The 26,459-nt window shown below is 35.0% G+C and overlaps 2 protein-coding genes across 3 annotated transcripts; both read right to left on the bottom strand.

The window, feature by feature from the left end:
• Window positions 1-4,489: 4,489 nt before the first annotated feature.
• LOC128163068 (solute carrier family 28 member 3-like) lies at window positions 4,490-12,584 on the bottom strand. Its single transcript, XM_052826530.1, has 11 exons — window positions 12,338-12,584; window positions 9,290-9,711; window positions 9,050-9,203; window positions 8,359-8,550; window positions 7,417-7,578; window positions 6,878-7,003; window positions 6,576-6,703; window positions 5,970-6,150; window positions 5,477-5,761; window positions 5,152-5,332; window positions 4,490-5,011 (listed from the first exon to the last, which is right to left on the bottom strand). Exons 1-11 carry the CDS (start codon window positions 12,473-12,475, stop codon window positions 4,986-4,988), a joined length of 1,995 nt encoding a protein of 664 aa, XP_052682490.1. The 5' UTR covers window positions 12,476-12,584; the 3' UTR covers window positions 4,490-4,985.
• A 4,064-nt stretch (window positions 12,585-16,648) lies between these two features.
• LOC128163067 (glyoxal reductase-like) lies at window positions 16,649-26,425 on the bottom strand. Of its 2 annotated transcripts, XM_052826528.1 has the most exons (8): window positions 26,343-26,425; window positions 25,584-25,664; window positions 25,132-25,239; window positions 24,037-24,225; window positions 23,218-23,309; window positions 18,464-18,574; window positions 17,544-17,637; window positions 16,649-16,857 (listed from the first exon to the last, which is right to left on the bottom strand). In XM_052826528.1, exons 1-8 carry the CDS (start codon window positions 26,386-26,388, stop codon window positions 16,712-16,714), a joined length of 867 nt encoding a protein of 288 aa, XP_052682488.1. In that variant the 5' UTR covers window positions 26,389-26,425; the 3' UTR covers window positions 16,649-16,711. The 2 variants fall into 2 exon arrangements, with proteins under 2 accessions (XP_052682488.1, XP_052682489.1); XM_052826529.1 differs by lacking the exon at window positions 16,649-16,857 and having other exon boundaries at window positions 18,345-18,574.
• Between the last annotated feature and the right edge of the window lie 34 nt (window positions 26,426-26,459).

Here is a 26,459-nt window from a genome sequence, read left to right as displayed (position 1 = left end):
TTTTATCAAATCAAGGTAAGTATGATGAGTTAAATGTAGTTGGTTCAGTCCACCCTGGATTGGTGATAATTTGTGCCCTGGGACAAGTTACCTGTATTAGACAGGTGAGTTTTGAAAGTGAGAAGAATTCCAACTAAACAATAAATCACAAACTCAGCCTTCTAATCATGAAGAAAGCAAGCCAAATGTAGTACAAGATGCATTTTCAATTGGATCTAAGCCAGAAACTAAGAAGTATATTTGATATTAGCGATTGAATTTGAAAAACCCAATGTGTAGAAAGTGAGAGAACACGATCCATAGCTACATCATCCATACTGACTGTAGATTCTACCAAGGGTGAGACTAAATGCAGCAATATATTTAGGCTGACCATTTCATCTTGCATAAACAAAATTATTATTAGCATGGATTGAAGAGACATAACCTTGTCTATCTAATTATTGAAAATGATTGAAAGTGACAATGTTATCAAGAGAATTTAAAAATTTGGTTTTTTAGCAGTTGTTCTATTCATATTCTTACAAATGTTATGTAGTGGAGACTTGCTTTGCAGGTCTAACAATGATTAAACCAATTATTGTCAATAACTGGTTTAATCATTATGAACACAATGTATGGTCACTGAACCATGAAGCTTATACTTGGTGTGTACCAAGTCATTTGGTCAGGTCCAGTACATTCTCCATATTTAGCTATAATATAGCTTGAATAAGTTTACCAACATAAACATGGTGTTGAATAGTCTAGAAAAAACATTCCCTCCGAGGGCCGACCCCCCCCCCCCCCATTAGACCTCAAAAAAGCATTAACCCATTCATATATCCAACTGTGCTGTAATACAGTATCATTTAGCCCATTCATATATCTAACAGTACCATATCACAATATCCAACAAACACACCTTTTATTAACTTGGGAAACAGCTACTCATCTCATTTTGAACACTGCTGTTGTACTGTACAAACATGGATTCGGATGAAGAAATATTTTTAAGGTGGAATAACAGGAATAACACACCTGGAAAAAGGTCACTCAAATTAACAGGAAATTTTTTGATAATGAAAGATATAATGATAAATAAACTCATTAAAGTGTATAAATGTCGAATAAGCGAAAAATTTGCAGTTTGGGGATAAAAAATGAGTATCTAAAATTATAATAATTTATTATTCCAGTAAGTAACAACAAAAGCCAGAGTTCGGGGGAAGACACAGATACCATTTTAAATAATATTCTTGAATTGAAAGGAAAAAGAAAAATGCAGAATTTTAACATAAATTTGGACATTTTTAGTGATAGATCAGATGATGATTTGCTATAGAAATCTGATAGGGTTCTTATGGAGGCCCAGCCGGACAACATTCCTGATATTGTGAAAAGCGACGAAAAGAGGGGGGGGGGGGGGGGGAGAGTCAACGTTTTACAGAACCTATTTCAGATGTTGAGCGTAAAAATATTTCCAAATCAAGAAGCGCAAGAAATCAAAGTATTGATAGTACTGAAAAGCGCTAACACAGCTTCTGTATGTATATAACAGATATATGTACATGTATATAAAATTTCAACTTCTGTATACGCACTATATTTCCTCATCATTGCGTAACAGCCCCTGCAATGATGTATGTGAGCCCAGTACATTAAATTCACAATAGCCCGTACATTGGATTCACAATAGCCCGTGCAGTAATGTGCATAAACTCCTGAAACTGGTTCCCTAACCAGTTTAAATGATATAAACTTCTGTTCATAGGAGGCGGTTATTCGATGCACCGGAAGTTGAATATCTAACGACAATAAAGCGCTGAGCTATGCTTGGCGCTTTAAAAAAGAATCAAAATCTAGATGGGTTATAAATCTATTCAACTCGTGGCTGGAAAATCGGCAGGACAATATTACGGAAACAGAAATGACATTCGAAAAATTCAACGTGGCAACACCCTTTATAAAATTTTCATTATTATAGCAATGCAACATTACTTCCGTGAAAATGAAACCTATGTGACACTGATGGATGATACAGAATTTGAAGGGATGAGAAAAATGTTGGAGAAAAAAATGAAAGATTTAGCCTTGTCTGGTATTGGAATTGAGAGAAGACAATCAGAGGTTATAACAGCGGCTGATGAAGATGCTATATGGGAAAAGGGTATACTTGGCACCGATACACCAGACAAACTGAGTGACACTTTTAATTATCGTTTTTGATTGGACTTAAATTTGCTCTGCGTGGAGGGGCTGGGCTGATCATCATAATCTGCGATATGGAGAAAATTCGCTACTGAAACTTGGCAAATAGAAAGATTCTGGACGGGAATTCCTGAAATATACAGAGGATGTTTTGAAATGTAATTCAGGTGGAATTCATCATAGCAAGCTGTAAAGAAAACAAATTAAGGCATATCAAAAGCTGGAGAGACCAGACAGATGTGTTGTTTTAGTGTTCAAGAAATACATTTCTTTGAGGTAATTTTAATTGTAAATTTGATTTTACTTCTCAAGTTACATGTTATGATTTTTGTAATATTTTGTGAAAAATGTAGTATAACTTATATATTTTGCTTTCACACAGACCAGAGAACGGAAAAACCAACGCTTTGCATTTACGCACAAGAGCCAAATCGTCAGAAGATGAACGGTATTGTGATATATCCGTGTAGGGATCAACACCATGTCAAAAGTAGTGAAACATTTGTGCGCGAAAGCAGGTTTAGATGGACCCTTAACAAAATATTCCTTAAGGACAACAGCTGCTACCAGGATGTATTCTGCTGAACTCCCGGAACAGCTTATTTGCGAGAAGACCAGTCATCGCTCAGAGGCAGTCCGAGAATCTTAGCGCACAAGTACATATTCAGCTACAAGAAGCGAGTGATGTGGTTCAGGGTTTAAAGAGAAACTCTGAAAGTGCTGAGGAAAGTGATGTGTGTGATTCAAAATCTATTGAAATTAAAAAAAGGAGATATTTCCGTTGAAATTCCTTTCTTGTGACAGTAGTTTTATTAGATATATGTGGTGATCATTGTGATGACAAGGTTCTAGTAATTTCATGATAATTTTGTGATTGGAAATACATGTTTCAACATTCTGTTCTTTTTTATTTGTTTTATGCACAGTTGGATATTCTAATATCCAAATGTATGACAGTCAGATATTTATCTACCCAACAACTACTGATTGAATAGTTTTAAAATATATACGTTGACTAAATACAATGGGTGACGTCATAGAAGTTTGTAATTAAACGATAAATTTACATGTAACACAAGGTAAGTAACTCCAGTCAACAAATAAAGAAAAGGACTTGAAATCAAATCACGGTCATTTTTATTTTGCATTCGTAGAATTCATGAGGTCAGTCTATTGTATAAAAATCCTCGTCATCAAACGGTCCCCGATTAACATCATTTGATACGAAGGTGCATTCATTCATACTTTGGTACTTCATGCTGTAATGAAGGTAGCTAGAATTGCAGAAAACTCATAGCACCCCTTATCTACATGTAGCTACTTTAAAAACCCGAATGGAGCACCGAAGAATTTCAAAAAAATTTATTCTTTATATTTACATTTATCTTTTAATCGTTTTATTGTTTAGATAAAAAAATTAAAAGTACGTAAATTATTATTGTCGATTAGAACGTAACACATACGAAACATCTGAAACAAGCAATATTCCATATGGTAACGATAGCTATGTGGAACTCTGTGGCAAGTCCGAGGATTTTTAAATTTAATGCATGTTAAATCTTTTATGTCAGAACAGCGGAAGGGTTTTTTTTGTGCAAAAAGGTCCCCTTGAAAATTAGATGAAGTTATTTGAAAACTTTTAATTAGAAAAAAATGTTTATGTATATAATTATATTTGGTACCATGGTACATTTCAATTAAAACAAGAGAAAAATAACTAAATTCAACACCTGGTAGTTTTTTCATGAATTATCAGAAATCAATTTTTTAGCAAAATATGCGTACTTCTGATATACAGTTGAACTTCGGTATCTCGAACACCGATATCTCGAATACAATGGATATGTCGAAGTGATTTGTAAGTCCCAACCACTTAAATTTTAAGTGATTTACCCATGATATCTCGAATACTCGGATATCTCTCGGTTTTTAATCAGTCCCATCTAGTTCGAGATAATGAGGTTTGACTGTGTGTATAATTGATATACAAAAGAACAGCTTCCTATCTTGAAAACTGAAGGAGAAGTTATCCCTACAATAAGGGTACCCTTTTGGCAGCCGCCCACCCGCCATTTTCACAATTACAATAACCGGATTTTTCCTTGGGAAAACCCGGTTAAAAATGAAAGAGAAAAAGGCGATTTATTTGTAAGTTGCACTTTTGTTGCAGAAATGTCAAGTTAAATTCACAGTAGCGCCGAAATGTAATAATTAAAAATAATTCACAGGTGACTGCGTTTGTATTGCCAAAATTAGAAAAGGGGGGGGGTGTGTCCAGAGTAAAAAAAAACAACATTCCTTGTATTTAAAATTCGTTTAATGCAGATATCAATGGAATTGTGTGACTAATCAGATACCCCGTTATCTATATTCAATTATCATAATATAAAAAACTTTTGCAATGTAAATTATGGCAGCGCTCATTCCAATATTGAATGCCGGATTGCACCCTTTAACTGGCGAAACTTTTATTATTTACCAAATTTAAAGTGAACACAAAGAGAAATTTTATATCAGAAAATAATTTCCAGGAAAACCTTGTGTACACTGTAAACATCTATGTTTTTGTGTTACTTTGTGGCAAACATTATTTGGGTCCACTGAACAAATAAATAAATGGGAATAAACATTTTGGTGTTTTTTGTCTATGATCTAAAGCATCATCTAGGAATAATGAACATCACGAATTCTAGTAGCAGGTGCTTTGTTCAAACAATAAGAATTGCAGTAAGTGTGGAAAATCATGGCTGATGCAGATTCTTTGAACCACGGAGATAAACGCTCCAAAAACCATGTTATCCTCCTGGAACGTAGAGCAAACCTAAAAAACAATAGGAAGAACGTATCATACCGCGCGTTATTCAATTTGTGTGCACGGCCTGGTGTGTTATAGGTCCAACGACATCCAAAAATCAGCATTCAATGCTTAAATACATGCCTGAACTGACTATTTATATATACCTGCAATACAGGCCGTCATGAAACACGCCACAGTCCCCGCAATCATGGCCCTAACTACAACTTGTGCTAGTGCTGATCTCTGATTGGGCGCCATAGCGCCGAGGGCACCCAGCATGATCCCAATAGATGCTATGTTTGCAAATCCACACAGGGCATATGTTGAAATAACGACGGATCTGTCCTGAAAAATTTAATGCACAAAGTTCAAATATCAGTTCATATTGAATCTTAGTTTGAGGCATGGTATATTACAGTTGCTAGTATGTATGTACAAAAAATATCACATTTACATGATTGCTAATGGATACTTTTATTTGATAATTACTGTGAGAACGCCATTTTTTAGGGTATGGTTAAAATCGCTGTACACAATGTCTTCTCCGTCAAACCGCCATCTACCGGTGTATGTAGAGTTATCTATCGTAGGCAAACTCTCGTACCACGTGAGATTCTCTCTGTTGTTTATATAAACCGACAGCTTTTCGTAGGCGTAGAACTCGTTGATGAAGGTCTTATATCCAATTAATTCCGCCACCTTAAACACGTTGTTTTCTTTTGTGTCCACACCCATCAGAAAAGCCAGCGGGTAAAAGACGTAGGAACAAATAAACTAATGGAAGAAATTGTAAATGGAGGTTGCTGGTATTTTAAGAAATTTGGCAAATAAATGTGTTTTTTAATTGTACTTATTCATGTTAACAACACATTTCGGTACAGTAAAAGCTCAATGCACTTTATTTTTTTCAAATTAAGTGTTGAATGCGACAGACAAAATTGTAATTGTCTGTAAAAATTGAATGATTTTTGATGTGTTTCACCTGAAATGTAAGTTCTTTATCGGGTTTCTCCATCCCCGCTCTGTTTCCAAACCAAATGAGAGTTTGGTTTAAAAATTCAACTAATGCAATGAAGGCAACCAGGTTAGCTGCAACATTGGCCACCAGTTTAATCGCCTGAGATGCACCAAGAGCAGCTGCCTCGATAATGTTTCGTTCCTGGCTGCGTAAAAAGATATCATACTCTTATCTGTAGCAAGGAATAAGTATAAAGTATGCCTGATCTGTTTAATTCATGCTTCCTCACACTAGATCTATGTCTAAAAACTATTAAAGTCAAACTGCAGATTTTTTAATCATCCTTATTTTATTTACCAAAACACAATTAGGTCTTTTTAATTGAACATCTTAATTTCAGGATCAGCCAAATAGCAAGAATCAAGCAAGAACAAATCCAATTAAAATCTTTGAAGATCACATTTTTTAGTTTTGTATTTACTATGTTTGGACTTTAATTGTTTTATACTGTTTGGATTATTTTTTTCAAGTTCGTGAAATATTTATCTTTGTTACGTATATATGCCCTTTTTGTATGAAGGCACATTTTCAAGAAAAGTCGAGAATACAGTTTCATAAATTAATAGGTACCCAGATGGAATGTTGTAAACTTCATTTCCGGTCTTTGTTTTCTTCGTTTCTGGGTAAAACAATTTGGCCATAGCGAGAGCGGCGGGGGCGGACATTACGGAGGCGGAGAGGAGATGATTGGCGGGTACCTGTCACAGAAAAGAACATAGCAAACACTTCAATCTGAAAAATCTCAATTTCTCTACACATTTGGCTGAACTTTCTACGAGAGATCAATTGTTACACCGTCTACTGTATGTCTTCTGTTGAAGAATCTGTAAGATTTGTTGTGGATTTTTGTTGAATCAAGTTGTAACATGTACCTTATAGGCAATATATCCTCCCATCGTACTACCCGCTACGGTAGCAAACCCCCCTGTACAAATCGCATGTAGCTCAGATTTTGTCATCTTTGCTAAAAACGGTCGGATCATCAAGGGGGCCTCACTCTAGAACACGAAATTTTAACAATTTCAAGAAATAACAATATTTATTTTCTGTGTCACATTTAATATTGAAAACATGCATACACTTACTTGAATTAACATACAGTCATGTAATATATTAAATTCTGACAGCATGTTACCATTTTAGCTGAATATAAAGAGCAGCAATGATTTCTGATCAGGATAAACTATAATTACAGTAACTGTATATAAATGTACATGTATAATTGATATTGCCTTGATTTTTTTATTCAAAGAATTTTTCAATTACCTTATATTGAAAAGGAAGATAATATAACACGGTACTTATAAATAAAAATTTGACACATTTATAATCATTGGTTATTCAAATCAGCACGTGAACTGAACTAAACCGGATATTTGGCCAATCAAACAAAATTAATACAAGCACCTACCTGACCAACGAAAATATTACCGGCGGCATTCAGGGATTCTGCGGGAGACGTTCCCATGACGCCGGCGATAAATCTAGCAAGGTTCCTAATGAGAAACTGCATAATTCCCAGGTAATAGCACACCGACACAAAACTACTGAAGAAGATGATGACAGGGAGAACCTAAATTCAAACAGAGAATTCAACAAAGTTCTGCTCCAAGGGAGCGCAATCATAAAATATCACAAGTGTCTGTGAATATGACTGCAATATGAAAATAATTACATGTACATGTACTTGTTGATAATAATATATAACTTCAAAGAAGGAACAGTTTCTTTCAATTTATGCTCAAATTCAAAAGTTGTTTCAATCTCATAAAAATACTTATATACAATCTTGAACACCTGTGTGTATAAAGTACCAAGTTTTACAATTGTATCCTGTATTCAAACTAGAATAATGACATATTTCTAAGATGTAGTCAAAAATAATGAAAAATGGCAACTTTTCTCATATTTTTTTAAGAAGAAAAATGTGTCGGTAGCCGTCGCCCAAAACGAAATTAATAGATTTTATTTGATATAGCATGATAAAGTTACTATGTGAATTTCGCCGTGGGCGACGGCTGCGTGCATAATTTTCTAATCAAAAAGAAAAACACGGAAAAATGCACTCACTGTTTATGACGTCACAACTATCCCTTTGAAAGTCTTACTTTTGAGTATTCTTGTGTTATTCTTGAGTATTCTTGTGTTAATAAATGTTATATTTCAATTTTTGCGATATTTTTTCAAAATAACTTAAAAAAAAAAAAACAGGGTGAAATATGACTGAAACTGTACCTAGTTCTTTATTTAACCCGATAATTTAAAAGGTGTCTTTAATTGAATAAATTTAAAGGGTGTCTTTAATTGAATAAATTGTGTCAATGAAATAATTAGGCTTTATAAGCATATTTACCTTAAACGCAAAGAAATGGTCTTGGAACGAATTTCCGAATACAAACTTTGCCCCATTATCCGTGTAGGCGAGGAATTCAGTGATCCTATCGCCGAGCCACTGAAAGGCTTGGTAACCAACGTCCCATCGGAGAATTATCAACGCAAAGTAAAACTGGATGATGACGCCACCAAAAACAGGCTGCCACTTCACCTGCCGTGTAAATAGTGTTACTTAACCAGTAGAATATCTTTTTTCCTCTTATATGTATAGAAAATGTATTTTTGTCGAATATTTTCTTTACTCCTTCCATTATAGATCGTTAGGAGTGAACATATTTTTGTTAACTTCTGCATCATAGGGAAAAAAACATTTTTAATTACTGAAGAATCATCTAATGTACATTTACTTTAATGTAGTTTGTTGAAAATTGTAAATCTAATCATCTTTCATTTGGCAACCCTTCAACCCTATAATTTCAGTCTAAAACTTTAAGAACCATTATGATTCCATTTAGCACAATATAACATTCCTAATACATGTAATTTAAAATAATCTTCCAACTAAAAATTAGCACTCATAAAAACTGGCTCATCAACTTTGAATTAAAGATATGCGATACATAATGAATCTTTATTTTATCAATGTTACTTAAAAACTTGCAAGTTTTGGGGAGAAAATATCATTTGAAAAGTAGCAAGATCAAAGTTACCTTCGAAGGGTTGTGAGAAAACAGGTAAAACAGAAGAATGAAGACAGCAAGCCCTCCCAGGGAGACAAGATTCTCTGGGGTTTCCAGGGCGATGTATATGACGATGTACACTATGGCACCAATCGCCAGCAGTACAGAAAGTATCATCCTGATCCTAGATATGTACACGAAAAAAATATTTACTTGTCTCGTAACTGATTGATAAACATCGGTATAGAATATTCTTAAGCCAATGCTTACCAGTGCTGTATTTTCTGGCGTACTGGTTTTTCTAGTCTTTTCCAGAAGTAGGATGGTTTCACTCTTTCTCCAAAGAAGCTTTCTATCAAACAATACCCAAGATACAAAGCGGCAATGGAAGAACAGATAACAAGCCGCCATGACCCCTCATCTCCGAAACGGAACATCACGCTATACACAACATAAGCTACGTATAAAACGAACAGAACAGCATAAACTAAGTTCCAGAGTGTCCTTTTGTGACGTTCGTATGCGTGATATAACGCAACTTGCATACGTTTAACCCCTCTGCAACAAGCTCCGCCATCATCATCGCTATCTTCGTTATCGTCGTCTTCATCACTGTTACCCTCTTGCAGATCATTGTTAAGTTTGTTTGATTCCAAATACTTTGAGGCAACAGGACTTGTTGGATCCACTTTCTGGAAGCATAATTAATTAAAAAGTAATCACTTAAAGTTTATTATATTAGATTAAGATAAATGGCCAAATGGTCGTGATTCTTTTTCAAACCACTAGATGAATAACCTTGACATTCTGTAGTTATGTTAAATGACTGATTCCCTTGTTGCACAAACAGCTTGGTACTGACCGGACATCCATTATACATGTACCTCCGATTGGGTGGTATATGTATATACATAATGTATGTATAAATATATATGTATTTGACATTCGACGCTGCTAAGTTTTCCTCTTTTGGTGAGGAAGGGGTTAAATCATCGCTTGTTAAATCATATTTGAAAATGTTTTATTGTTCAATTGTTATTCAAAAGAATTTTACAAGTCATGTAAATTGTAAACAGTATCATATGGTGTTCCGATGGGGCCACTTCGACCTTCGCACTTTCGCCTTTAGGGTGAAGATGCGAGAGTGCCAAGTTGCAAAGGCGAAGGAGTGAAAGTGGGAAGATGCGACGGCGAAGCGCGAAGTTGTGGCGGCGAAAGTGCGAAGGCGAAGGAGCGATACTACTAACGCCCCTTCGCCTTTGCCTTTGTTTACCGCTGCAACTTCGCACTTTCGCCTTTGCCTTTTTTATTGCATTCAGCAATTCTCGGTCGATTACATAGAATTTGATGCAGGCACCGTACTCGCCAAGGTTTTCTTATATTGGTACACAGGCGCGAGGCCATCATGCTTACTATGAATGTTTACGCAGGCTGTTAAAAAATAAATTCTTAAAAGTTTGTCTTCTGCCTCAGATATCATTTTATACAGCTAAGATTGTCTTTAAACGATAGAGAGCTCCACAACTATAAAAAGCCGAAGGCGAGAGTGCGAAGTTGCGAAGGCGAGAGTGCGAAGATGCGAAGGCGAAGGAGGATAGTAGTATCGCTTCTTCGCCTTTCTTAGAAAGGAAACAAAAACACCTTAAACGTGTGAATGTTACTCTCTGGTCTGCAATGCATTTTGTTTTTAGAGTGCTTGCGATTTTAGATTCGTTTTAACCACAGATCTAGATAGAGAGATACACGGGATATAGCATGATTCAGGGGTTAGATTATGCATGTAAACAAACGAACTGATAAAGTGTACAGACTTTTAAACTTCCTCGTTCTTGGCTATGTTGCCTCTTTGGGTAAACAGTTGATCTGACTGTATCTAAGAAAGAGAGAGGACTGATAAGATTACAGAATACGTGTCTCCTTGCCAGAAACTTCCTCGTTCGTGGTTCTCCTGGAGAGAGAGAGAGAGAGAGAGAGAGAGAGAGAGAGAGAGAGAGAGAGAGAGAGAGAGAGTTTTGATGGACTTTCACGGTATATGATATTACATGTGTACTTTATCTTCGTATCAATTTTTCATGTTTAGGTGTTTGGTAGCTGCAGAAATGAACTGTAGCTCTACTGGTGGGTTGACAGACCGTAGATGGTTCGTGGTTCGTCAACCCCAAAACCCGTACAGCTTTACAATTCTGCAGCTAGGTGTTTGGATAGAAATAAAATAGCCGATTGCACATTGTTCGAGCCAATACATTGTAAGCTTTAATACATTCTTTTACAAAAGCACATGTAGTTATCTTTATTTTCACTCATTTTTATAACAGCCACGTCCGTTCAAATGAATAAAAATCGTTATACAGATTATTTGTATTAATGCCAATGACTGAAAATGTTTTTAAATTTTGTTAAAAATTTTCGCTATCCCTTCAGTAATGTAGGTTTTGTATTTTGAAGGTAAGATGGGGCAATTTTGGTCAACCTCAGGATGAATTCAGTGACTTTTTCGTTACTTTAACGGAAAGTTGTATATTGAGCATGATGCAAATTTTCGATACAAAAAACACTGCAATGTTACTATAAATACACACATTTGTTCATTTCCTTTTCGAGGGACACGCTTTGAGAGCAATATTTTCAAAACTTTTTTATTTAAGTTTTTGAATGCCCAACGTTTATACTGTTTGACCAAAATTTGATCACGCGCAAAAACTTTCCAGTTCTGTGAGAAGTTTGTAACGCGACGAAAGACATTCAAATTTTGGTGAAGCATAAAAAATTCCTAAAGTGATAAGTCAAATTTTAAAGATTTGGGGCTTAAATCGGGTATTTTAACTTTAAGAACTGTAAATGTTTGATATTAAAATGTACGTATTTAAGAAATAAGGAATCATCAGGTGATGAAACCGGTCGGAGGATTAAATACCCTTAGGACTTTACGTAGATTTAATCACCCCGACCGTATTTGATCACCTCATAAATCCAAAAAAGCCCCCTAGGATTTTATGATAGATTTGATCACCCTCGACCGTATTTGATCGCCTCTTAATATTCAAAGAATGATTCCTCATTACTTACAGTTATATAGTTTTCATCAAGTGTACGATTAAATTTTATAAAATAGTAATTTGATTAAATGTATTGGCCTGTACATGTATATCGTATGTACAAAATCGATTTGTATTGTTATCGATCGGACTAAGACACTGAAAAATGTAAATATAGTATAATAACTTGTACACAAAGTTTTGGTAATTAACACTGATCCTATGAAATCGTCGATACTGTCTACGATAAAAAAAAAATGAAACCAACAAAGCGCTTACTTACCTGGATTGACACCGTTAATTTTTCTTCACGCAGTACAGGGCGTATGTCTCCCTGATTAAACGATGGATTGTCATGCCCTCCATTCTCAATGTTATTCTCGGTCTTTGTGAATTGTTGAAGTTTCACTTCACTATCCATAGCAGATATCGGCGTTTAACCCTTCTGACTGGATTTTGTAGAAATTCCCTGATTTTAACGACGTCGGTTACCAGCAGTTCAAATTCGAAAATTGCTCTGTAGTTTGAATGGTTTATCAGTCGGGTACAAAATCTTATCAGTAAAGTTCTTGATTTATATGTACTTGATGCACCAAGTCTTAGTCATCTATTTTAAAAACAAACGTACAAGGTTTTTTGACATATACACAATCTACAGACACGGAGCATCGTTTTTGAAAGTGGGGGGCCAGACTCAACCAAAACATTTTGACAAGAAAAGAAAAAAAAGACAACTTTCCAAAACCTTCAAAAACCTAATCCGTGTGTGTGGGTGTGGGGGGGGGGGGGGGGTTAAATTCAAGAATATTTGTCGTTGCAAGAAAAAGTGGGGGAGGGGGACACCCCCCCCCCCCCTCGATGCTACGTGCCTGATCGAATTAGATTGACATATATATTTCATACATTTTTTTTTCTTCTAGGAATTTGATAACATTAATGAGTAATTTAAAAGAAGAAATAAAACTATTTAAAGACATTAAAACACGATACAGGATGTTCCATCAGATCAAGTTAAATAGTGGGGACAATGTTATAAGCCACCCCCCTCTTCCCCACCCATCCGCCATTTTTAACACGTTTATGTACTCAGGTGCATGGCCGTTAAAGCCTGTGGACCTCTTGTTGTCTACATCATACAGATACTATATAAGGATACTCTATATTTTCAAAACCTGTATATTTTTTAAAAGAAAAAAGTAGGACAGTTTCTGCACATTTCACTTATAAATCAAACCTTTAAAGAAGTAAATCACATTCTTTTTTCGTGTATTTTAAACAATTTAAGGTCTTTTGAACTTGCAAGTATGTACTAGTATATTATAACATTTAACGTAATGATAATCTGCAAAGAAATAATTACCATGAAATATGGTGCATATGTACATGTATATACATGTATTTACATCTACCAAGTATTATTTCCTCCATTTCTTACGGAAACTTATATTATGTTACATGCAGTTAATTCATAGCTCTATAGAAACTGTCAGACTGAAATCTACACGCCCCATTTATCGATTGGTCGAAATTTACAGCGGCTGAAACTGACAAGAAACTAACAGGACTGAAATTGACGCGCCCTGTTCATCGATTGGTCGAAACCTACAGCGACCTAAGAAAAATCACGGACTGCACGAAATACTCAGTCACACAGGAGACGATTTGGCTGTTTCTTTTATCTAACGTACTTTGCGTCGGTTGACAATGGTTTCCTCGGGGTGTCAATTTCAACTGTTACCCTCCCAAACAGACACTATTTTATATATAATATTAAAGTTGATAACGGTAAAGAAAACCGATCGTGATTCACAGCGCTATTGAAACTGACAGGACTGAAATCTACACGATGCAGCTCTAACCAGTTCATAAAGGAAAACTCACGGACAGCACGACATAATCATGATGATTCTCAAATTTCAATATAAGACGACTTCAGTGGCTATTTCTTTTATCTAACTATTGATGTACATTAACAATATAAGTACATTTAGTTACTTTCAATTACTCGTTAAGATCGATTAATTAATATGTTTAAAAAATATTTGATGGTGATTCATTTAAAGTAGCGATCACTGCAAAAAAAAATTCCATAAACTGCGTTGGGGTTATTTATTTTTCTGCAATGTCGCTACTTGCATATTCTGCATTAATCAGCAAAGAAAGCATTTTAAAAATTTATATGCAAGATTTACAGATGAATATGGTGTCCGGATAGGGTCATTTGCGTTAGCGCGACATCGCGTTCAGGTAAACGAGACATCGCGCTAACACACAACACGCTGTCGCGCTAACGCAACTTTGCACAACACGCCGTCGCGCTAACGCAACTTTGCATAACACGCCGTCGCGCTAACACACAACACGCTGTCGCGCTAACGCAAACTTTGCACAACACGCCGTCGCGCTAACGCAACTTTACACAACACACCGTCGCGCTAACGCAACTTTGCACAACACGCCGTCGCGCTAACACACAACACGCCGTCGCGCTAACACAACTTTGCACAACACGCCGTCGCGCTAACGCAACTTTGCAAGTTTCACAGTCTAGTAGGAAGTCGTGTCCGGAAATATCAGACTGCGCATGCTTAAATATGTAGGCATGCACGCAAGCATGGATGAAAAATAAATAAAATGTACTTTGAAATATATATATTATTTTCATTTATTATCAATGCATATGAATAAAAATATAGTTACTAGTGTGTCACTGTATAAGGATATGAATTATTATAAAATCTACCAATTGATACATTTACCTTAAATATTTAATAAAATTCATTAAATCAACAATAATATATTCATGACACAGGCGTCGGAACCGGTGGGGGGGGAGCCCCCCCCCCCCCCCCTCTTTTTTTTTGATAAGTTATACCTAACCATTAGGAACATAGCAGAATATAGGGTTCAGCCCGCCCCCCCCCCCCACTTTTTATCGCAGGAAACATAATTGTTCCGTAACGTACGTTTGAAATATTTAGAAGTTGGAGTAAAAGGCATAACCCCCCACCCCCACGGATTAGGATTTTCATAATTTTGGGAATTAGGTTTTTCTCTCTCAATATTTCTGAGGATCAGTCTAGCCCCCCACTTTCAATTTGCTTCCGACGCCAGTGTGGCATGTTATATACCTGAAATTTTACATTTTAAAATTTCTTTGCTTTGGTAATATACAGAGCACCTAATATGAATTTGTGACATGGACATGTTATAAATTTATCATTGCTAAATTAATTAATTACATCAAATATTTAAGCTAAATTTATCAATTGGTAGATTTAATTGAAAATAATATATGTGCATATGTATTTCAAAGTACATTTTATTTATTTTTCATCCATGCTTGCGTGCATGCCTACATATTTAAGCATGCGCAGTCTGATATTTCCGGACACGACTTCCTACTAGACTGTGAAACTTGCAAAGTTGCGTTAGCGCGACGGCGTGTTGTGCAAAGTTGTGTTAGCGCGACGGCGTGTTATGCAAAGTTGTGTTAGCGCGACGGCGTGTTGTGTGTTAGCGCGACGGCGTGTTGTGTGTTAGCGCGACGGCGTGTTGTGTGTTAACGCGACGGCGTGTTGTGCAAAGTTGCGTTAGCGCGACGGCGTGATGTGTGTTAGCGCGACGGCGTGTTATGCAAAGTTGCGTTAGCGCGACGGCGTGTTGTGTGTTAGCGCGATGTCTCGTTTACCTGAACGCGATGTCGCGCTAACGCAAATGGCCCTATCCGGACACCATAGATGAAGGAGACTGGGTAAATAACCATCAGATCTGTATAAAACTTTGACATAAGACATTTACTGGGATCTTCTTCTTAAGGAGATTATAAAATAGTCTTAAAATGGCCACGACTACCGAGCCCCATTAAAGTGTGAATTTTTACATATGAATTTTAAAGTTAACGTATCAAGATGTGGAATTTTAAATAAGCGTCAATGTAGTACTAATTGGTATTTCGTAGGATACACTGCGAAAGTTTTTTTTTAAAACTCCAAAGCCTGAAAGAGAGACTGACTATAAATAGAGATGGTTTCAATACAATGCAATGAAGGCTCCCTACGGTTTGTGGCCCTGAATATTGATTAGGTTTGGGAATGTGATGTGGTCGCCATTTTTTCATCGTTACTAGACTGTAACACGGCTGTATAACACTGATCGAGAGAGTCGGTTGTTTTCGAGACATTTAGTTTACGCATACTTTTAATACATGAACTTTATTAACCCCCCCCCCCCCCCAACAACAGGAACTTTTGAAGATAACACCAAAATCAACTTCATTGGATAATGCTTTCAAAGGACCCCCTGGACTGCGTTTGTTAAAATAATAAAAGTCCTAAATTTTTTTCAGTCTCATTGCATGGTAGATATGGGACCTAATGGGCAACTAATGCTGACCTAGACTTCTCAGGAAATAGCATTTAGTTCCCCCTTAATCAATAAGGCGACTTTCAGAGAACATCACTCATAAGAAATAATGAAAACCATACAATACATGGCTCATTGATTAACTTATCAATAAACCTAGTGTCAATAACTTATTATATTTGTCAAATCCTTAGAAAATCAATACATATGTTCAGTGTCAAAGAACAACACAATATGTAAGAAAGTTTAAAAAAAAATCTTTATAAACATGTCATAATGTAAAGATATAAATTCAGACAATGTCTTTAGGATTCCAACAGTAATGTTTTTCTCTGTTCAAAGAATTCAATTTCAGCATCTCCTCCTCTGGAATTTGGAATGAGAAAATGTCTATGTTCTCCTGAATATGCTGAGGGTTGCAAGACTTTGGAAGGACACCTGTCAAGTTAAAAAACTAAAATATACTAATTATGGAAGATATGACGGAAGATTTCAGTATAATATTATTGAGTTCCAAGAGATAAAAAATCTTTGTTGTAAGCACAGGAGGCCCATGGGCCACATTGCTCATCTTATTCTGAGCAACAGTTCTCAACAATTATGGAAATTATGGAATTAAAGATGGAAAAAAATCCAAGGACACTTAGGAATAAAAATGCCTTTAATTAAACATTAAAACGCTGCTTTTGTTAATATGCTATAATTATTCACTTATTATACGCTGGGGTATCAAGGTCAACAACCTACTTTTCATGCTAGAGGCCTCTGAATATTTGTTTAAAAATCCCTCAAAATTTTACACAATATTGGCAAGATGTCAATTAACATGTGAAATAAGTAACATGATGTAGTGTTTGTAGTCCGGATCGATTTTGTAATAATTGTGTTGTTGAACTTTCTAGATAAAACATGGGTTTTTGAATTCCCACGTGTTCTGGTGATTTTATTCCCGTATTTACCAAGATATTACACATGACAAACTCAAAATCTCCGTGTTGAAAGGGGTATTAGTTGAAAAGTTTCTTAGTTTAAAACTTCTTCCAACTATTCTCATATCTTAATAAACTTATTGTGGACATCACTACTCTGACCTCTGTTTAAATACACTGACAATTATAACATACCTATTCCTTGCTGGACCGCCCATCGAAGTAGCACCTGAGGCACACTTTTCCCCAGTTTTTGACTCACTTCAGTGACAACTGGATCTGTAAGAATCTGTAACAACAAAATTTCTACCATCTTACTACGAATCAACTTGTACTTACTTGTAACAAATTCCATTTTTAATTAAAACTGGGCATGGTCTTGATTGGAGCTGAACCCTTTAAATTTTTTTAATGATCTCAATGCCTCATTAAGATACTTCCAATCTTAATCCAAAGGATAGTCAGCACAGAGCAGAACGTTCTTAGTTATGTGCATAAACCTTGGGCCAGAAAAGTCACTTCACTTTACTCACACTCTTTAATGATGCAAACTCTATCCACTAACAATTGTATAACCTTTTTCTTCAGATTGTGTTTAGATTGCTAATCTAAAGAACTTGCCAGTTTCATTCATGTATAAATATAAAACATTTCTTGATCATTTTTTAAATACCAGTGTTCAGTTCATTTTGTGACAAAGTTTGTTCAAACACCTATAATAAATCATGTGATCATAAGTTTGTCTTTTAGTACCTTATAAGGGTTGCCTATGTGAGTATGCATGGATTAGTTTTGTGATCTGCATGTATCATGAATTAGTCTTCATGGTCTTTTTGCCTCATTGGCTTTCTCAGTGAATCTAAGTGAATTTAATTAAGGTTATTTTCTGTAGGGTGTATAATAAAACAAAGGTTCTTTTGAATTTTCAGTGAAAAAGGAAGGACATTAATTTATTATTTGTTTTTCTTAAAGTCCAAAATTTAATGAGTAAATTACCACACGCCTCTCTCTAACTGATGACAGACAATACAGCTACATTATACAATAGGGTGATGACCCAGGGTGACTGAATGTAAAGACAACTCCCATATACCCCTCCACCCTGACCAGCATACCGGATTGTTGGAGGTGGTGGTTCCGAGGGAGGAGTAAGCCTGGTAAAAGATCCCTGTCCGCTTACAGAACTCTATCAACTCACTCTGGACACAGTGGGGGTGGTGCTCAGTCTGTGAAGGCAAGCAGAGGAATATATTCACCTTCCAGATGAACACTACAAATCACTCCTTTAATATATTTAATTAATTCATCAGTAACTATTCACGACACAATAACAGGCTTAACTAGACCTATTTTTGTCTCCAACAAAAAGGAAGGGCTTTTCGACAGCCCTTAAAACCCCCTATTTAAATTTATTATATTTTCTCTCAAAATCTGTATTTTAAAAATTAAAAAAATATCATGAGCATATACCCACACGTTAACATTTAAAAAATTAAATGCCCAAAGAAAGACAACTGCAGAATTTTTTATCCAACTACATCGTTTATTTCTTGAAAAAAAAGTTCTTAAAATTCATATATAAAAAATACTCATTTAAGATTCAAGTGTTTTGGTATGCCTAAAGCTCTAATGCTATTCATTCATTGAGCAAAGCGAGGTAACTCTTTAATTTTAATTTTTAAGAATGTGATAAAGTTATCATTTTCAGGCCCTTTAAACCCCCATAAGGAGTCAAAAAGTGCCCTTTGGACCATAATTTTTGATATTGTTCTCTTTATTTTTAACTAATAACTGAAAAGAGTTTGAAAATTGGATGAGTAAGAAAAAAGTTATAGCTAAAGGGCTGTTTTTAATACTGACCCCTTCAGGTCCCTCAATTTTCGGAATTTTTTTCCTAAAACCTTTTCCGGTCTGCGCATTTAGTCCCTTATTACAAGTACAAAATATAACAAGAGGCCCATGGGGCCACATCGCTCACCTGAGCAACAATTGGCGTTCAAAAGATATTGTGTTATATGGTCCCTCGGTAGAATAACAAAAAATAAATATTGTCAAGTATTCGAATTTTACAATTATTTTTGCATACACGTAATCTTTGACATTGTACCTTCAAGAAATACTATTTTTTACCAGAATAAGAAAATCCTACGCAAGATATAAAACTAAACATTTGGTAGGGGTACACTTTTAAGTTGTTAACTTCCAATTCCCTATATTTTCGTTCTGCCCCCCCCCCCCCCCCCCCCCACACACACACACTTTGTAAAGCGATCAAAATATATGAGAGCATATAGGTACATTTGTTTCATCAACTACTTACTTGTTATTGTATTTAAAAAAAAATATATAATAGTTATTGTATTTTATTAAAAAAAATCCTTCATGTATAGATGTGAAGAAGAAAATTGTACCTCAATGTGCTCAATTCCTCAAATTAAAACATTCAAAAATTTAATTTGTTTTCCATTATAATTAAATGACTGTTATTTACCTCGCGTACAAACCAGGATAATTTTCCGCTGTGATATTTTCTTAGGAATAGCGATAATTATTTTATCCCCATAACAGAAATGTGTCAAAACTATGGAAACTGTTTTAAAGATGTCGTTTTTATTTACTCGTGTCTGAAAAACTATCAAAATTGATGTAGATTTCACATTATTTATTGTATAATGAGGGGACCCCAGAGAGTAGGTATATACAGAATATCATTCTTTTATTTTTTTTTGTACAAGTATTTAACATACTCTAATTCATATAGAATTTCTAATGTTCAACCAAAATTTCAGCGTCAATCGTAGAATTATAAGCAAGATACAGAGCTCACAGTTTCCCTAGGTTTGAGTCATATTTTGTTGACATGACTTTATTACATTCAGCTTAAGATTTTTAACTTGGTATTTCCTATTCAGCATTTAAAATGGAAAAAAAGAATGGCCTAAGATTTTCAATTCTTTTATTCACTCAAGACCAGTTCATTGGTATTTAAGGTTCAAAATCAGTTTATACAAATGTACACAAACACAGTCAAGGATCACATGTACAGTAGGAGTAATAATGACGAAAAAAGGTTAAGTTTACAATACAATAAGTTGTTAAAATTGGTTTCTGGAAGAACAGACTTTGAAAATTTTCTTAATAAATATTGACAAATTTTTTACTCTTTTAATCTTTAGTTTTTAAGATCTGTGTACAAACATAGAATTGTGAGCAAATCTCTGTATCTTAATTGCTTATAATTCGAAGCTTAACACTCAAATATTGTTAGTAAATAGAAGTTGTAAACAATTAAACGCAAGAAACATGCATGCACTATAACAAATAAAGAACACAATTTATTTTTTCGAAATGAATCATATATACACATGTATATATACCTACATATTTCCTTCAGCGATATCAAACTCTATTTAAACTGAATAAACTCGAGAAAATTCCGAGCATCGATCTCAACAAAACCTATTGCATTAATCTACCATTACGCAAAAGATAATGCCGAATTACCGATAGAATGAATTGTATTTCAGTACTTTTTTGATACATCAGATTTTGCTTAATTTGCGCAGGTAAAGAGTTAACTGTTTGATCTACCGAAGTCTCTGTTTGAATTGATACGTAAAAATCACGAAATACGAGAGTTCCCAGGGTTAAATTACAAAGCATAAATAATGAATACGAAACGAAAATCAGTCCTAGCTAACACCAACGTCATGTGTGAAATCTGTCAACGCATTGAAATATTTAGCCTCAATTTACTTCACAAAATCGGCACCAATATATTTTGCATGTTTCAAAAATTTCCCTTCATACACGAACTGTTGCATAAACAAGCAAATTCATCATAGTCAGATCGACCCTTTTTCGTATAATGTCATGGCTGCTTTAAACAAAGAACCTCGTTTTAGAAGTATGGAATACGAGTCTTGGTAAAATGGGTATGCAAACCCGGGCCGTGGCAAAATAAAAGCCGGGGTAGATCGGCAATCGTCAATTCCAAATACGCATTATTTTGCTGCAATATTTACAGCGAATACAAATATAACTGGTCCATCAAATATCCTGAAATTTTAATGAGATTGGCAGATTAATAACTGCCAATCTTTTGTTTTGACCAGGCCAAGTCTTGCCTACCCATTTTACCGGATGCCGAACCGAACCGAAGCTGAAACACGCCTTTCCTTTATCATTATTTTCGTAATAACTCAGATTTGAAACTGAATTAGACCTTAATTTTTGCAATTTATATTTTCCTTCCCATAAGGATAATTTATGCTAAACTACGTTGAATTTGCCTCGGTAGTTCTTGAGAAGAAGATTTTTAAAAATGCACCCCCCTTTTTCTACAGTTTCAAGATTTTCTCCGCTTTGAATACAGATCGTACTTTTATTTCTGCAATTTATATTCGCCATCCCATAAGGATGCTTTGTGCCAAATTTGGTTGAAATTGGATAAGCGGTTTTAGAGAAGAAGTTCAAAATGTAAAAAGTTTACAGACGGACGGACAGACAGACGGACAGACGGACGACGGACAAAATGTGATCAGAATAGCTCACTTGAGCTTTCAGCTCAGGTGAGCTAAAAATATTTGCTTAAAAACTGTTTGAGAAAACGTTACATGCGTGAATTCAATTTAACATAGAAACTCCCATAGACAATTTTCATCGGCTCATAAAACCAGAAGTACTCGACACTATTCAATGAAACTTGGAATATATCTTAATTACGTCTATTAACACAATATCTATCCTAATCATTTATTGAGCAAAGCGAGATAACTCTTGAAATTGAATTGTGATAAAGTTATCATTTTCAGACCCTTAAAACCCCTATAAGGAGTCAAAAAGTGCCCCCTCGGACCATATTTTTTAAATTGTACTCTTTATTTTGAACTATTAACCAAAAAGATTTTGAAAATCCGATAAACAATAAAAAAGTTACAGCTAAAGAGCCGTTTTTAATATTGACCCCTTGAGCTCCCTTATTTTTCGGAATTTTTTTCCCAAGACCTTTTCCAGTCTGCGCATTAGGTCCCTAATTGCAAATACAAAATATAAAAATATTTGCTTGAAAACTGTTTGAGAAAACGTTACTTGCGTGAATTCAATTTAACATAGAAACTCCCATAGACAATTTTCATCGGCTCATAAAACCGGAAGTACTCAATACTATTTAGTGAAACTTGGAATATATCTTAATTACATCTATTTAAACAATATATATCCGTCTTAGAACATTCCTAAGCTTTTCTGAGTTTTTTATTTTTTCATCCCCCCTTTTCTCAAGTTTGAGGCCTAAAATCTCAAAACTGATAAAAGATAGAAACTCGCCGCCGGTTTACTTTTTAAACAACTTGACATGGTTGATCTAACTCTAAAATTACAACAAATTTCCTTTAAAAATAAAAACAATATATTGATTCATTTAATTTCTACTATTTTGCTTGTGTAAACCGGAAGTACCGGAACCGGAAGTCCAAAACCTTACATACTGGTGACATTAAAAAATGCTATAAGACTATTGCATAGTTAATTCTGAAATCCTTTCCGTTTTCAAAAAATCGCTGACGGAAAATCTGTCGAGAAAAAGAAAAATAATAATAAAACATCAGAATAACAATAGGTGTTTTCGACCGAAAGTCGTAAAGCCCTAATTATAAAAAAACCCCAAATACAACATGTTTAACCAGTTTCAATATTTTACATCATTATGTTTAAAATTATAATCCAATCAAATCTAGAGTCACTTGCTAGGGTGAATAAGATTACATGCATGGGTATATACCATGTATATAACTTGTAGTGAAATAAAAATGGTTTAGTATCTAAAATAAAAAGAGTTGACATGTATACATGTATTTTTGTTTTTTACCTGTATAACATCTGGACAGACTCCTGTTTTATCAATCAGTTCTTGTATGTGGTGTTGAAGAAAGTTAGAAACTCCAATATTCTTCACTTTACCTGAAAATTGAAATATTGTGTTACCGTAGTTCAATAATCTTATTTCAGAGCTCACAAGCCATTTTGGGGGTCATAGCAGCAGATCTGTACCTGTAGTTAGTAAATTCTGGTTCACCTGCCCTCACATACAAAAAGCTGCTATATAAGGCACACAGAAATTTGCACTAGTTCTGGACTAATTGACCTTATATCCTACACTTTCTGTGAAAATACTCTAGATGAGAAAATTAACTTTCAATTGGTTTCAACTTCACTATGTTCAAGATTTACCATTTATCTGCGAAATAAAATCCATCAGGTAAGTTGTTACTTTTTACCCCATAGTAGAAGTCCTTTTCAAAATAGACATTTCTAAAGCATAAGATTAAAAACTTTTGCAGTTTTTACTTTGTAACATATGATTTTCATCTCATTAAATTTTAACATTGTGAAATCAAAACAACTTGCAGTATATACATGTACTTAATACCATAAAGTACTTCAGGTAGTTTACTGATGTTGTCACTTTACTTGCCTCAAGCAGATTTTCTTTAACATGCAAACGCTATTTGACCTTGGACAGTTAAGTATGTTCAGTGCACATGCAGATCGAGAGTTGCTATTTTATACGTAAACAAACCACACTGTTTAACTGTACAGGGCTGGTGAGCGTTCCTACAGAGCTCCTGGATATAATGTGACCTAGAGCACTGATACCATGTAAGCATGTCATACATATACATTGTACCTTCCTTCTGTAACTTGATCAGATCCCGCCAGCTCCCCACCCTCAGCTCCCCCTGATCTGGGTCGTCTGGTTTCCTGCCCTGGGTCCCTGGCCAGTGAATCAGGTACAGGTCCAGGTACTGGCAGTCTAAGTTAAACAGAGACCGATGGAAAGCCGCATAACAGGTGCCCTCTCCCTGGTCTTTTGGTCCTTCAAATATTCAATGTCAAATGTCACAGCATTGTTGGATGACTACATCACAAACCAGTAATTAAATACTTCCTGAATAAATGGAATGAATCTTCCATCCATCAAATATCATCACAAAACCAACAACAGGTCTGACACAAACCATATTAAACAGGCTGATTGTAGGTTTGAAAATAGTAAAATTAAAAAATATCTTTTTAAATAAACATTTTGTTGAAATCATTTGATAAAAAATCAATGAACACAAAGCAATCTGCGAATGCCTGACATTTTCACAAAATTACAACTATTTCATTCTAGTTCAAAGACTAACAAAAGACCTGACCCCAAGTAAACCTAAAGTAGACCCCAATAAACCCAAAGTAGACCCTACGCGGGCCCAAGTGGACACAAATACTAAAAAAGAAGACCCTGATTAGATCCCAAGTAGATACAAAGCTTACCTGGGGTCAGCTTTAGGGGTCTGCACTGGTATTAGGTTGTGTCTGGCCGCTACTGTATATTTATATAATTATGTACATTTGCATTGTACATTCAGGTAGAATATTAAATATAAACGATCGTTTTCCCTGCACAATGATTCAATTATGATAGAGTTGTAAACCAGAGATCTGAATGGTCAGTGTTCTGACTGGTCAATGTATTTTAAAAATAATTCTGATTGACAGGTCTATTAGTTACTTATTAGACAGGACCAAGCTGAATTCTCTCTCAGGGTCTACTTCTGAAACTGAGATCTGCTTTTGGTGTCCACTCTAGGTCTGTTCTGCATCATCTCTGGGTCCACCTAAGCAGACCAAAAAGCAGTCCTCTAGAGGACACAGAGAGCAGACCCAGGTTTTGAATGGGGTCTGCTTTCAGTAAGATTGAGTACAGTCAATTCTATATGACCTTGCCTCTTCTTACCAAGTTTACTGGTGATAAAAATGTCCGATCTTTCTAGATTGTTGCTGGGTACATATTCTTTTAAACATTGCCCAATCTCAGCTTCATTCCTATAGACTGATGCTGTGTCTGTAATTTATAAACAATCACTGGTAGACAGAATACATGTTAATAAACATATACATTCTAATTACAAAAACTCTCCATCAATATGAAAACTTATTGATTTTTGGATTTAAAGCTTGAAATTAATGTAAGTTTACTTAACTTTAATCTTCTTTACACAGTTAAATTGATTGTGCATATTTAGAGTTCAAGCATCATGAATACCTTCACTGTTCAGTGTCTATCACAGAGTCAGAAATCTTTCCCTAGTTGACACTGAATCTAAAACATGTCATTTAATCTCTGAGATACAACATGCAATATGTAATTTCGAGACTCAAGTACATACAATTGCCAAACTTACTGACCTATTAGCCTATAACCCACATCTAATGCTGCTTTTATTGTCTTTTGAACATCTTCTTTTAATCTGATTTTAAATGTCCCAACTGAAAAAAAATAATTCAGCATACTTCATATACATATGCAATATGATTCAGTGACAGTGTTCAGTTTACCTAGTTAAGATTTCTCTTTCACATTTCACTCATAGATTAGTTGTTCAACTTTAAATATTACTTTGCATATCGAACAACCGGATACATGTATCATGTGTATTACTTAAACTTTCATGTTAAATATTGAAATCTGATTGGTTTAAACGAAGTTTATTATCCGTTCTATTACCCCCAACACACTTGGCAACAGGTAACACAACAAATTGCTACATGCGTGTAAATTATGGGCATGCGGTTTGCATAGAATTTACGTCATTCTTTTATAAAAGCAGTAAATTAAGTTTTCTTTAAAATTAAGACATGCATTCATTGTAATATAATTAATACTTAATAGTGCATGTTTGGGAGGATAACAGTTGAAATTGACACCTCGAGAAAAGCATTGTCAACCTCCTCCCAAACAGGTTCTTTTTATTTTTAAATGGATTCCAGAGACATAAATAACATATACCGGTTTGTCTCTGATGGCTTCAGTACCCTGTAATTCTGTAATTCATTCTGTATTTAATTCATGACAGCTTAGGGAGATCAAACCCACTGGTACATTCTAAATATTAATTTCAATTTTTATCATGCCCTAAATCCGTTTTTAAAAAAAACAGCACTTACAACCAACAAAAGGTATGCAATTTCCATTTCTCAGAGTGGCATTCATTTATTTTCTTAAAATGAAAGTAGAAGTATTGACCAAGTCGCGCTTAGTATCATTCGTTCATCCATACAGAT

The sequence above is a fragment of the Crassostrea angulata genome, chromosome 9 (genome assembly GCF_025612915.1).
Source record: "Crassostrea angulata isolate pt1a10 chromosome 9, ASM2561291v2, whole genome shotgun sequence".
NCBI lineage: Eukaryota > Metazoa > Mollusca > Bivalvia > Ostreida > Ostreidae > Magallana > Magallana angulata.
The sequence above is the reverse complement of the archived record's forward strand: the minus strand, read 5'-3'. Positions and strand labels throughout refer to the sequence as shown.